Source organism: Letharia lupina (assembly GCF_014066315.1).
Source record: "Letharia lupina isolate WasteWater1 chromosome Unknown contig_19, whole genome shotgun sequence".
Lineage (NCBI taxonomy): Eukaryota > Fungi > Ascomycota > Lecanoromycetes > Lecanorales > Parmeliaceae > Letharia > Letharia lupina.
Window position 1 is genome coordinate 198,201 of NW_023502988.1, and position 12,588 is coordinate 210,788.

General features: G+C 46.8%; 1 protein-coding gene across 1 annotated transcript; it reads left to right on the top strand.

Moving 5' to 3' along the window:
* Positions 1–6,410: 6,410 nt before the first annotated feature.
* On the top strand, positions 6,411–7,903 carry HO133_003933 (uncharacterized protein; the record flags this gene model as incomplete). Its single annotated transcript, XM_037294854.1, has 2 exons — positions 6,411–6,910; positions 6,970–7,903. 2 exons carry the CDS (start codon positions 6,411–6,413, stop codon positions 7,901–7,903), a joined length of 1,434 nt encoding a protein of 477 aa, XP_037148901.1.
* Between the last annotated feature and the right edge of the window lie 4,685 nt (positions 7,904–12,588).

Consider the following 12,588-nt stretch of genomic DNA (forward strand, 5'->3'; position numbering starts at 1 on the left):
TTCTATTAATCTTCTTCTTATTAGCTTTCTTCTTACTAATCTCCTCCTTCGCCTATATATTCTTTTACGTTATTTTAATATTTCAATAACTATTTATAATAATAATTAATTAATATCCTTTCTTCTTCTTCTCTTATTACTACTATAGAGATTTCGCGAATAAAAATATCGTCTTCATAACGATTAAGTTCTATCGATATATATACTAAGAAGAAAAATATTATTAAGCGCTTTTAATAGTAAAAGAAGAAAGATATAAATAAAGCGATAAGAAAGCTCTAGATCTATTAAATTTAGACGTTTATTAAGTAGTAGATATAAGATATAAACGATATAAAAGCTCTATCTAACGCGTTTATCGATATCTATAAATATATAATAAGTAAAGATCTATCGTATAATCTTCTTCGAGATCTAAAAGAAGATTTATTAATCTTTAAGATCTTATAAAGAGAGACTTATTAATATATCTATACTCTAGAATAATTAAGATAAAGATAGAAATAAAGTAAAGGATTTAATTAATATTATATAATATTTTATTATAATTACTCCGCGATCTCTATAATTAAATACTTTAAATCTTATTTAAATATCTTAATTTTATCGTTAAATATATAATCTATAGTATTATACTTAAAATACTTTATTATAAATCTATTATAACTATTAATATCGATTATATACTTTAGAAATTCTTTAAAGTTATTCTAAAAGATATATTAAAAGATCTTAAAATAATATCGTATTTACGTCTTAAAAACGCTAAATATTAATTTAATAGAATTATAGTTAGATGAGTATAAAGGAAGGTACTTAATAAGATAGTCTTTAATATAAATAGTTTTAATAATATGAGAATCGATATAAACGCTAACGTTATTTAGAATAATAATATTACGCTTTTTAAGATACTCGTTATAAAGAAATAATAATTAATTAATTAGTTAATTAAGAATATCTTTCTTACTATAATAGCTTTTTTTAATTTCGATATAAAATAAATAGCTAGTAGTAATATATATAGATAGAATATTAAAAGTATTATCTTATTTATATTACTATAATATCGAGTAGAATTATCGATAGAAGTATAGATTATAAATTATTACATTATTTATAGCTTAAATAACGACTCGTTAATAAAGACTAGCTGCTTTATTTTAATTTAACTTATAAACGCTTATTATATAATACGTAATTCTTCGCTTTATAGATTGATTCTTTAATTCTTCTTATATATAACTCTAATCTATTTTAGAATCTTATAGATAATAGACTTATAGATCTTAATATCTTACTTCTCTTTTAGATATCGCATTAATTCGCCTTAATATAATTACGATTTTTAATATTAATAATTAAGAAGGGTCTTTAATATAGTAGATAATAGCTTAAAATATCGTTTTTAATAATATCTATTCTATAGAATTATAATATAATTATAGATAATAAGATTTCGCTCTTATCGATACCTCGTTATCTTACTCGAATAAATATTCTAAGCTACTATATTAGATCGTTAATAAGACTTAAAAAGTAGTCTAGCTCGCTAATAAACGAAGAAGTCTTTAAAGTTAGAAGGCGGTAGTAATATAGACGATAGAAATATTATATCTTAATCGAGAGTATCTATAACGATCGAGTTAGTTAAAAATATTAAAAAAATCGTATATATATACTATTAAGGTCTTACGAATATTTAATTAAGATAGTAAGCTATCTAAAAGAAATGAGTTATTGCATTATAAGAGTGGAAAGTACGTTCTCTATAAATTTCTATAAATAGCGCTAATAAAAAGTCGGAGGCGGGGCGCGATTTTTTTTGTCAAGCAATCTTATCCATTTCGAAATCGCTAAAAGACCCCACACAGGTAGAAGGGCATGACGAATTTTTCGGCCTGGAAACAAAGAGGGTTTCCAACCCACCACCATCCCTAACAAAGGGAAAATATCCGGATTTTATCCCTGATAGAGGTCGTTGCATACCGTATGCCGTGCAGATGCTGAAGTCTAGAAGGGTTTCAGAGGCGCTCGACGCAGTCGCCCCCCGGGAGGCGCGCCGGAGGCTAGGGGAGTTTGGGCTGGAAAAGGGACATATGTGCAGAGCGCGTCTCGGAGTACCCTAAGCTACAACAGATACTCGGTACATGCTGAGTATTTGGGGCTTCACTCCTACGCAGTCGCATATGTATGCTGGTTATACGCACCCCATGCCGAGCCGTGAGCCCGTCGAAGGGGACGGGTCTGGAAGCTTTGATGGATGGTTGGTGGGTGGATCGGGTGTTGTGAAAATGGAACCGCACTGCACTGAGGGAGGGAGGGGTCCGGGAATCCCGAAGGAATGTATTTTCTACCACCTTTGATGACTCGACAACGAGAGTCTTGATGACAGAATTTTCGATTCATTAAGGATTCTGATCGACTAGCTATAGATCTTTTGTACCAAAAGTATGAGCGCATGTTAAACCGTTGAAGAATGATCTGACTCCAAAATTTCGCCTCTGTGCATTTTATTCTGAAGAGGGCGAGCCGAGTAAGGGCAGCTTCAGACGTGCTATCTGCCACCTCGCTAGTCGACGCTAATGTGGCGGCCTTCGAATTTTGCCGGAAACAACTTGGCCGGTCGCCGACACTAGCTATCTAGACCCGGCCTAGGATCTAGCGGCGGAGGTGAAATATCTGTAGGTTGCGAATCTGAAGCTAGGAGTAAGGCGGTGCTGGAAGCGGGATGGATGATGGGTCGGGCCTCGTTGAGATTGGGCTGGATCGGGGAATTCCTTTGCGATGGGAGTTGCCGATTGACGGGGTAAGCGAGCAAGAGGGTGCGGAATAGTTATTTCAATGCGGGATTGGAAATGATGGGATTGGTGGCGTCATCAGGATGCGTTTTGTGAAGAAAGAAGGTATTTGTTACTGCTATGTACGAATCTTATGTACGAATCTTATGTACGAATCTTCTGTATCAGTGCGTCTCGGAAGACTCTAGCACGGCATGTTTTACCTGCCACATCATGCGCCGCTGCTTGAGCGTGGTAGGAGCATGGAGTTTCTAGCCCCGTTAATGATGATTAAAGCTTCTTCGGGCTGCCACGACAAGATAAAAACATCCACCCTAACAGGCAGCCTGTATGCCATTGCGCCACGAGAATGATCAATGAGGTCTAGAGCCTCGTGGCCCGTGGAAAGCCGGTTCGCGGGGATGGGGCGTGGAGGGATCCCCGGTGTGTGTGGGGAGGCGTGTGGGTTGCAGGATAGCCCTAGATTTATCAACCACGCAACTGCAGCCGAGCCAGCCAGAATTTTGACGACGAAGATGGGAGGAGAGACACCAACTTGCCGCTCACTGTCGCTGATCGAATCGAAAACAAGGCAGGGCAGTGAAGGAAAGCATCGATTTGGCTCTTCAGCCACTGCAAGGGAGTATGAGGATGTGAGCCATTGGTAGAAATCACCAAACATGGGAAACCACAACATTGGCATGAGCGGCGGCATGTCGGGATGACTGAATGCGGGTTTCTTGAAGCTTTCGCAGTCGTAGATGAGAATCATCGTGGACGACAAATACAGAATTGTTTAGCTGTCGCAGAGCATAGAGTGTAGCCACAGCAGGAACCTTCTCGGAGGAAAAATTGTTGGAACACCCTGCGTAGTTCTCAGGTAAGGGAGATTTCATCCGGCAACAGCTTGCTCGAAAGCGGAAAGTATCGGAACCGATAGAAAGGCCCTACTCTACCCGCCATCGAAGACAAGCACAGCTGCCATGTTGCCTGCAATTTTTTTTGGCAATTTTGGTTTGGAAATTGACAGTGCAGGTGAGCGCTCGCGCTCGTGCAAGTGCAGCCGACCGTTGTTATCAACCGAGCTGTTTATGCAGCGCTTGTCGGCGTTACTCGTCCGACAATCTAGCCTCAAAGGACTCATATTGCGAGACGATAGCGAAATGCAAATGGCTGCTTGTGCATGGCGTCGAAGTTGCAGTTGCAGATGTGCATGTACACAGCGCCAGACATCCCATAGGGCTAGATTCCATGTGCGAATGAAAGGCTCTGGGCATTCTGAACCGTTTCGTCCAATTAACACACTAGCAGAGAGGACAATCGATCAATCAGTCGACAGCGGCTGGAGCGGTGGGTCCCTCACTGAAGAATGCGACAAAGCAGTGAGGCAGAGAATACAAGACCGCAACGCTCGCCGTCATCTGGAAACATGAAACGTATTCAGTGGTACAGAGAATGTATGGAATATGTACTGTGCGCCTATGCTCTGTGAGCCATCTCATGCGACAGATTCAGCCAGATGAGTCACAGCGTTGGCGAAATTCGCCCAGACATACGATAACTCGAAGGGGATGTAGACACCGTGGAGTCTTGTCAGGCGTGTGAAAGAATTGAGGGGCATCGAATCAAAGGGCGCACTTTGGATGAAGTTCACGAGTACCGGTTAAAGCAGCCAGGCGATTCGCAGCGATTCTCCAAACCCTGCTTCATGCAAGTCAAAGCGGGGTTGATCCTCGTATTTGCAGTAGCAAGCTGCAGACCTGCAGAATCTATTGCGAAAATCATGCAGTGGAGAAAGTCGGGTCGCACCCACCGGAGAATTTGCTGGCCGTGCGGACCAGGGTCAGCAGGATCTGGCGGCAATGATGAATGGACGCCACTTCGGTTTTATCGCGGCCAGTTCAATCCATCCGCTTGCCAGAGTACGTTATGAAGTCATGGAAGGAGAGACACAATCCGACCCTACATGAGACGACCAACGGTAGGAGTTCGCCGCCAGCGGATCATAGGCTCGGTTGCGCACTTGAAAGGAAGAGGCACACGCTTGCGTGCATCCTGCCCAACGAAAACCAGGATGGCATTATTTTTCGCGGACATTGTCGCCGACGACCGAGAGCTTTTTTCGCAGGCCACAAATTTGGCGGACTCGGTGGGAGTGGGAGAATTACAAAATACGAGTTGATGTAGTCCCTGCATGGTGGTTCACTTGTGCATGCTCGCCAAGCCTCGAGGTACCTCGTAGTAACCGTACCACAGCAACATCGGGGACATGCCACGTCAATCAAGTACGTACCATGTGGAATGTGGAAGGGTAAAGGCCCCACTTTGTAAGTAGTAGATAGCTTGAGTAGTAGTGTGTACGTGGAGGGTGAATTTTGAGACCAATGAATTGAATTGCCTCTGAAGTCTGAATTTGCCTCGATGATGCCGGACCAGATGAATCGATAAGCCAAAGAAAGTACTTTACCGGGTTAATTGGCATATAAGATACTACCATATGGCCAAAGCGTCCATCTGGTCATCGTTTGGAACCGTATTTTATATGTAAAGGGGCCTTATAACACTGTGGTATCGTATGGCCTGAGGCGCTAGTCTACGGTCTTACTAAGCTCGAAGAGGCGTATGAGAGAATACCTCTGAAAAGGAGATGGTACCTGATTTGGGGGCGTAATATACCGCAAATGGCCTGTACCTACTCCGACTACTCATTATTCTACTTACCTTGCTATTAGAGGTTTACTCGATCGATTATCGATGGATTTGAATGCTACGGAGAGGGCTACGGAGAGGGTACTTCTGATTTTATCCTGGGGGCCTAGTACAATTAAGTACCATTACTCAGCAGGCTGCTGGGATCCCTATCTTACAGTCTAATTATGGCCTACGTCTGAAAACCGTTATTTTGAACGGTATCTTATATGCAAAGGGGTCTTATAATGATGTGGTCTTTTATATGCCAATTAATTCGGTACTTTACAGTATTTTTAGAGTACCGGTTTCACCGTTTGCTTTCATCCCGAAGTAGATGACGCTAAGAGAGGCTTGATCCCTGTCCCGCATTAGCGGTAATCTACCAAGCGGCTATCTTGACGCTTGTGAAATTTGAAAACGTCATATTCCTTTCCACTTCTATCCAGGCTGTCTTTTGCCTGGCTGAAACACACTTTAGTCGATTACGCTTTTCGGATGCTCTCACATCCCCTTTCATCCCCTTCGAGCGTTACAGGTAGCCACAGGCGGGCAACGATCGACATCAAGTGCTGCCGACCAAAGCCAACAAGCACAGATCCGCCCAGACTGCCGACCAATCAGGCCTAGATCGTGGCCAGAGTCTTGCTCAATGGAGGTCCACGAGCCTATGAGTGATCGGTAGTCTGCCAGTATCTGTCAATCTTTGTCCAAGACAAGTCGTATTCCATATCCACTATCTCAGCCCAGTGTTTGATACATCCTAGCCTCGCCATGCTCCCATATCTCCCCTTCCCTGTCCTGCCCTACTTTACCTTGCTCATCTCTTAAATCCTTCATTCCCCCTCCAAGCGAGCTTCTTTCCTTTGGTACCTTTGTCTCGTTTGTCTACAGAACTTCACATCTCCTATTCTTTCATTCGTCAACCCACACTCGTTCATCATGGAGATGCACCGCCGTAACCAAGACCCTTTCGACGGGGGCCTCCCAAGCTCGGGAAACAGCATCTACTCACCAGATCAGACACCACAGCAGACCCCATACCGACGTCGCTCTCTCGAGACCGGAAGCAACACTGGCAGTGACAGCATCAATCCCGCCCCAAGGAACCCTTTCAACGCAACCCCTTTGGGCACCTCGAAGAATTCTTCGGCCATTCATATCCATCAACAAAAGCAAAACCAAAAATACTTCCGCTCTCGGCGAGTGAAGAAGGGCGAGGTCGACCATCCCTGGAAGGCAACCAAGGACCCAAGGGAGAAATGGGTCACCATCATTCCTTTGATCGGGCTTGCTTTGGGCTTTCTCGTCGCTGGGTACCTTGTCTACAACGGTCTCAGCACCATTGTCAATCACACCTACACACTCGTGCTCGACGAGGATTGGAGCAAGGGCTTTAATACCGATGTCTGGACCAAGGAAGTGAACCTCGGAGGCTTTGGGTACGCTGCCATGTCTAAAGCTCAGCACCTTCTTTCTGGCTTGCTGACAGTGTTCTTAGAAACGGCGAATTCGAACAAACTACCGGCACGGAAGAAAATGTCATGATCGAGAATGGCAAGCTCATCATCAAGCCTACCCTTCAAGACGAGACCCTCCTCACCACAAACAACAACCTGACCCTTCCGGACTGCACTTCGACCCAATACTACGACTGCAACGCTGCCACCAACGTCACTAACGGCACCATTGTCCCTCCAGTCAAATCCGGCCGCATCAACACCCTCAAAGGTGCAACCATCAAATACGGTCGTGTCGAGGTTGTAGCTACAATGCCAGAGGGCGACTGGCTTTGGCCCGCCATCTGGATGTTGCCTGTCAACAACACATTCGGCGCTTGGCCCGCATCTGGTGAAATCGATATCGCTGAGTCCCGAGGCAACAACTACAGCTACGCTACTGGCGGAAACAACATCGTCACTAGCACTCTCCACTGGGGTCCTGACCAGAAGGATGACGGGTATTGGCGCACCAGCAAGAAGCAATCAGCTCTTCATACTACTTACGCCGCCGGTCAGCATACCTATGGTTTGGAGTGGAGCGAGAAATACCTTTTCACCTACATAGATACCCGTCTCCTGCAGATCCTCTACAACCCTTTCAATGAGTACCTCTGGACCCGTGGACAGTTCCCTCTGTCCAACTCCAACGGCACCACGCTCACCAACCCTTGGGTCAACGACCCCAATTTGAACGCGCCCTTTGATCAAGAGTTTTACCTCATCATCAATTTGGCCGTTGGAGGTACGAACGGGTGGTTCAAGGACGGCGCGGCCGGCAAGCCATGGGTCGACAAGTCGAAGACTGCGCCCAAAGATTTCTTGGCTGGCAAGGATCAGTGGTATCCAACCTGGAAGCCTGAGACGGCCCAATTTACCATCTCGTCTGTGAAGATGTGGCAACAAGTCGGGGATAAGCCGAATGTCGGCAAATAAACCCGTCGCCCTCGATACCCTCGCATTTTCGGCTTCATTTTCTGGCGTTTCACAGCGGCCAAGCAGGCGGAGGAGTTTTCGGCGACATTTTACGCTTGGTTTTATCCATGGCTTACTCCAAGCGTTGAAGATCTGTTTCGGCTATGGTAGCTGGCTTTGATGCAAGTTACTGGTATATAGATGGGGAGGCAGTTTTAATGATGGATACATATATAGACGGAACGACACTCTCGGATCAGGGCGACAAGCTTGTCGTCGCTGCTAACTCCACACAATACCTAATATCAACTACTGCCTTCACAAGTCACAACATGTCTGCCATCTATCTGCCTTCTATTTCCCGACTATCTGTTATTTCCTCTTTCCAATTCCCTTATCTTTATCCAGTCTATCACTCTCGATAGGATGAATGTGCCGCCTTTTTCCTCGTTATCTCTGCCAATCTGGATCGCCAACTAGGTCAGGTATGACATCGGAAAGATCTATTTCGAGAACAACAGACTTGTACTAGTCTTCACCCTTCCCAAATCCATGGCGTTTCACGCCCCTTGCCTAGTCACGTTCTGGCCCACCGTCTCCCCTGTCAAGCTGGTCTCCGTCCCATCTAGAGGTCGCAAGCTACACCTGAAGCAGTGGGCGCATCCAAAACAGGGAAGAACTTCAACCTTTCCAACTTTGAGTGGCCGGTGAGGATTCGGTAGCGATGTGCACGAACAGGCGATGCATGCTCTTCCGGTTTTGGACAGGACGTTGCTCCGAAAGCCGCAATTCGCGCCTTCGGAAACAATTCGAGCTAGCACCGTTGGACTTGGGCGAAAAGGATGTGGTAATTTGATGCTGACGTTGCAGCTGGGCTTTCATCTCCACATGGCCTGATCAATCATGGGATTATTGACCACGGCTTTCACAGGATCCACCAGGGTCTTGGGAAGTGGAGACGCTCCAAGCAAGGGGAAGGAGCAGAAAAGGGCCTTATGCTTGAATCGGTGGCTTCCGGGTATTATCAAGCTCACACAGTTGGTGCATCGATTTACGTCAGAAAGGATTGATTACCCGAGCCAACCTTGTCTTGACCTCAGGCTTTCAAATTGGGGAAAAAGTCTCATGAACGTGGCTCGAGAAAGTCTGTCTGTTCCATGGCTGTCATGCCCGGTTATCTGCCACGGTCATTACTAGCGGAAAGTAAGTATCCCAGTCCCAGCAAGCTTTCGTCAGAGATCGCGATGAAGAAAAGATCCGGCGCATCGAAAATCATTAATCCCCTAGGTACTCCCCTACTCCCCTAACTACTTTAACCTACTTGACTATTGGACAGAAGGCCCCCATCCTTCCTTTTCCTCAATCAATGCGCACAAATGACAAATAATAATAATAATAATACTACTACTGATCGAAATAGCTATTTCCAGTTCAGTTGACGATGACCTCACCAACTCTGTAAGGTCCACCAATTATTAACGTACTAAACCCATTCCCTTTCCCATCAGGCGAAATACGAGCTGCAGACGGCCCCATGAGGCGAACCCAAGCCACGATTCTGCACCGACGCTCGTAGGGAGATCCTCGGGCTCCTCGGGATATTTAACAAAGTCGTGGTGCATTAAACCACACGATGCGTTAAGTGTTGCATTATGCACGGGCAGGGGTACATTTTTGATTATTGGGGACCTGGAACGTGCGGGGCCTGCGAGGTCGTACGGTAACAGTGCTTGTCAAAAATACGGCATGCGGCTAGCGGCTAGTCTTGTGGATGCAGGGTTACCCGCTCGCACACCCTCAGGGGGGGTTTTCGGTGATAGAGTAGGGAGGGGGCTTGGCGGCGGGATAGTTTTTGCCGATTTTGCCGGGATGGCAAGGGGGATTTGAGCCTCGAGGGTGGGGAGAGTGCCTCGGAGCATTTGACGCGCGCTGCTTTTATCGACGAAGACGATAAGGCGTCTTCGATATGGTACTGATCATGACCGTGATCACTGGCAATCAATCTCTGGAAGCAATAATATTATACCTACTCTGGTCCGAGTGGTCCGCCGTTGATCAATAATTACAGGTAGTCGGGCTCAACGGCGATTGCAAACAACTTACCCCACGGCCAAAATCATTTGCCGGACAACAGACTTTTCCGTGCTGCAGACTGCGCGCAATGCATGCCTGGTGCATATGTCTCTGTGTTGCACATGCATCCCGACGAGCTTATGCACAGCAAACGCACGAGAGGCAACCGTGCTGCACCCTGGAACTCGCAATTGCGGTCGCATGCCGGGCGAGCGTGCTACAGGGAGGTTTCCTTACCTCTTCCCGGCAAATATTTTATTTCACTCTGCAAGATAAGTAGATGTGAGGTCGAATCCAGGGGCTGAATAGAGGATGCCAGAAATTGGTATTTGCCATGAGTGTCATCATGACGGAGAGCGCGCGGGAGGTCGACAGGTACGCCTCGTGGAACCAGGTCGGAAAACCTCCACCTTTTGCGGAGACCCCGCTCACTTCGAGCGACCTCGCAATGCACCCCGTGCGTCTCCTGCGCGGCGGCCGCACTCTCCGGCCGCAGGTCGGATCCCATCGACTGCTACCTACCCACCGTGTCCTGTGGATTGAAAACAGAATGCTTTCTGCAAGCTCTCCAGTTTTTCTGCGCGACATACCTGCCCCCTGCATGCAAAGAAGCAATTCAAAAAGAGATAAAGAAAGGAAAAGGAAAAAACAAATTGAGATAACCGTCCGGGACGCTCTGAATGGCCACCTGAGAGAGCACCTGACACCCAGGAAATTGCTACGTCGCAACTACTGGCTCACCGTCAGCCACATGTCCCTGCAGGTGGAGCCGCCAAGTGATGGCATCTCGTTTGCTTTGTCTACCAGTATCTGGGATTGTCATCGAGATGCCTCGCGATTCCGTGAACAGCATGTTCTCGCCGCGGGCGTTCTCGGCATGTGATGTGGTGCCCCAATGCCCGCGCGTTCGTCCGTCTATCCGCGATGGGCCGATTGGCCCGTTCAATAATTTTTCTTTGATGCTGTCGTTGGCTTGAGCTATCGACGTCTTTTTTGAGATGTGCATACTTTCTTTTGATTCCGGTATCAAAATGAATCTTACCGTCTTCCTATCTTCAAGTCAACGTCGATGTTCCTTCTCCGCAACCTAGATACCTCCTCTTACCCCGCCCTCCGTTGATATTGCATTATTAGCACTGATTGGGGCATTGACAACCATGAATGACAACCACGAATACCCCGAATTGGTTCCATCTCAACGAGCAGTAGCACCGCCATCAATCTCTAACCATATCGCTACCCCAAGGTCCAACCGCACATTTACAATAACAAACAGAAGCTCCGCCCACATTCGTTCATCGAACCTAGACTCCAGAGCGCTTGCCCTCGCCACTTTCACCTACAGCGCGTGGGGCACACACCCTGCAGCTATCCCGCGCTCACCTCCTGTCGTAGATCCCGAGCATCTTCATATCACAACACCATTTCACTTTAAGGTAAGACTTACCACAAGTATTCCCATCGTAGCGTCTCCATAAATATCGTCACACGTGAATGCCCACCGCAGTCTCTGCAATCCGGTATACCCGCGAGAGCGCGCAGAGCTGAGCAAGCATACTTTGCGACAGATTTGAACGTCCCTTCCTTGTGGTGTCTTGACACCCATCCACCGCTTCAAGCTCTTCTCTCTTTTCGTTTCGAGTGCCCGGCCCATTCCGCATCTCGGCCCCCCCCCCTTTGCGCGTGGGCGGTTCTTGGCCGGGAAAAGCTAGGTTTCAGATGTGTTTCTCCTTCTCCCGTTTCCTTTATCGCTGTCTGTCGTTCGTGCGTGTTTTTGTTTCGGTCCGTCAGTCATTCAATTGCGCGTGGGTGGTTCTTGGCCGGGAAAAGCTAGGTTTCAGATGCGTTTCTCCTTCTCCCGTTTCCTTTATCGCTGTCTGTCGTTCGTGCGTGTGTTTGTTTCGGTCCGTCAGTCATTCAATACTCCACGACTGTAAACGTTTCGTTCGACTGGGACATAGCTATTCGGAAGTATTCACGCGCCTCTCATTATTTCTTCGTCATCGTTCTTTGAGATGCCGTTCTCGACAGCTCACCGCTCGTCCCCGAATCGAACATCGAGGCATCGTACTGTATATCCCTTTGGAGTATGCCACGAGCCGATTTAGGCCTCTGAAACACACGATCACTATCTGACCTTGCGGCGCTCGAGCCCACGGCCGTTTATCGATGCTTTACACACTGGGCTTCTCAGTCTCAGCGTTCACCGGCATGACAAACCCTCCACCACCCTCGCAACGCATCTGACAGTGAATCCCCAGCCGAGTAAAAAGTCCAGCCGAGTTCAAATACCACAAACCCATTACCTTCCCCCCCTTCCAAAACTTATCGCAAGACGCGAGATCCCAACTCGGAAACCAACTGCGTCCGATCGAAAGGGGCTATGTCGAACACGCACGCACGCACGCACGCTACTTACGACGGTATAGTATTACACTTACTTATCCAGCTGCATCATCAGCAGAATCGACGTCGGGATCCAATGCTATGCTATTTTCGCCCATCCCATCCCATCCCATCCCATCCCATCTCACCACACCACGCATGCAAGTATATCCATCAAACGAAACGCACACGTATGTGTAATCGGAGTTGCGCTTACGTGGGTGGGGAGACGAAGGAAGGGTGGAAGG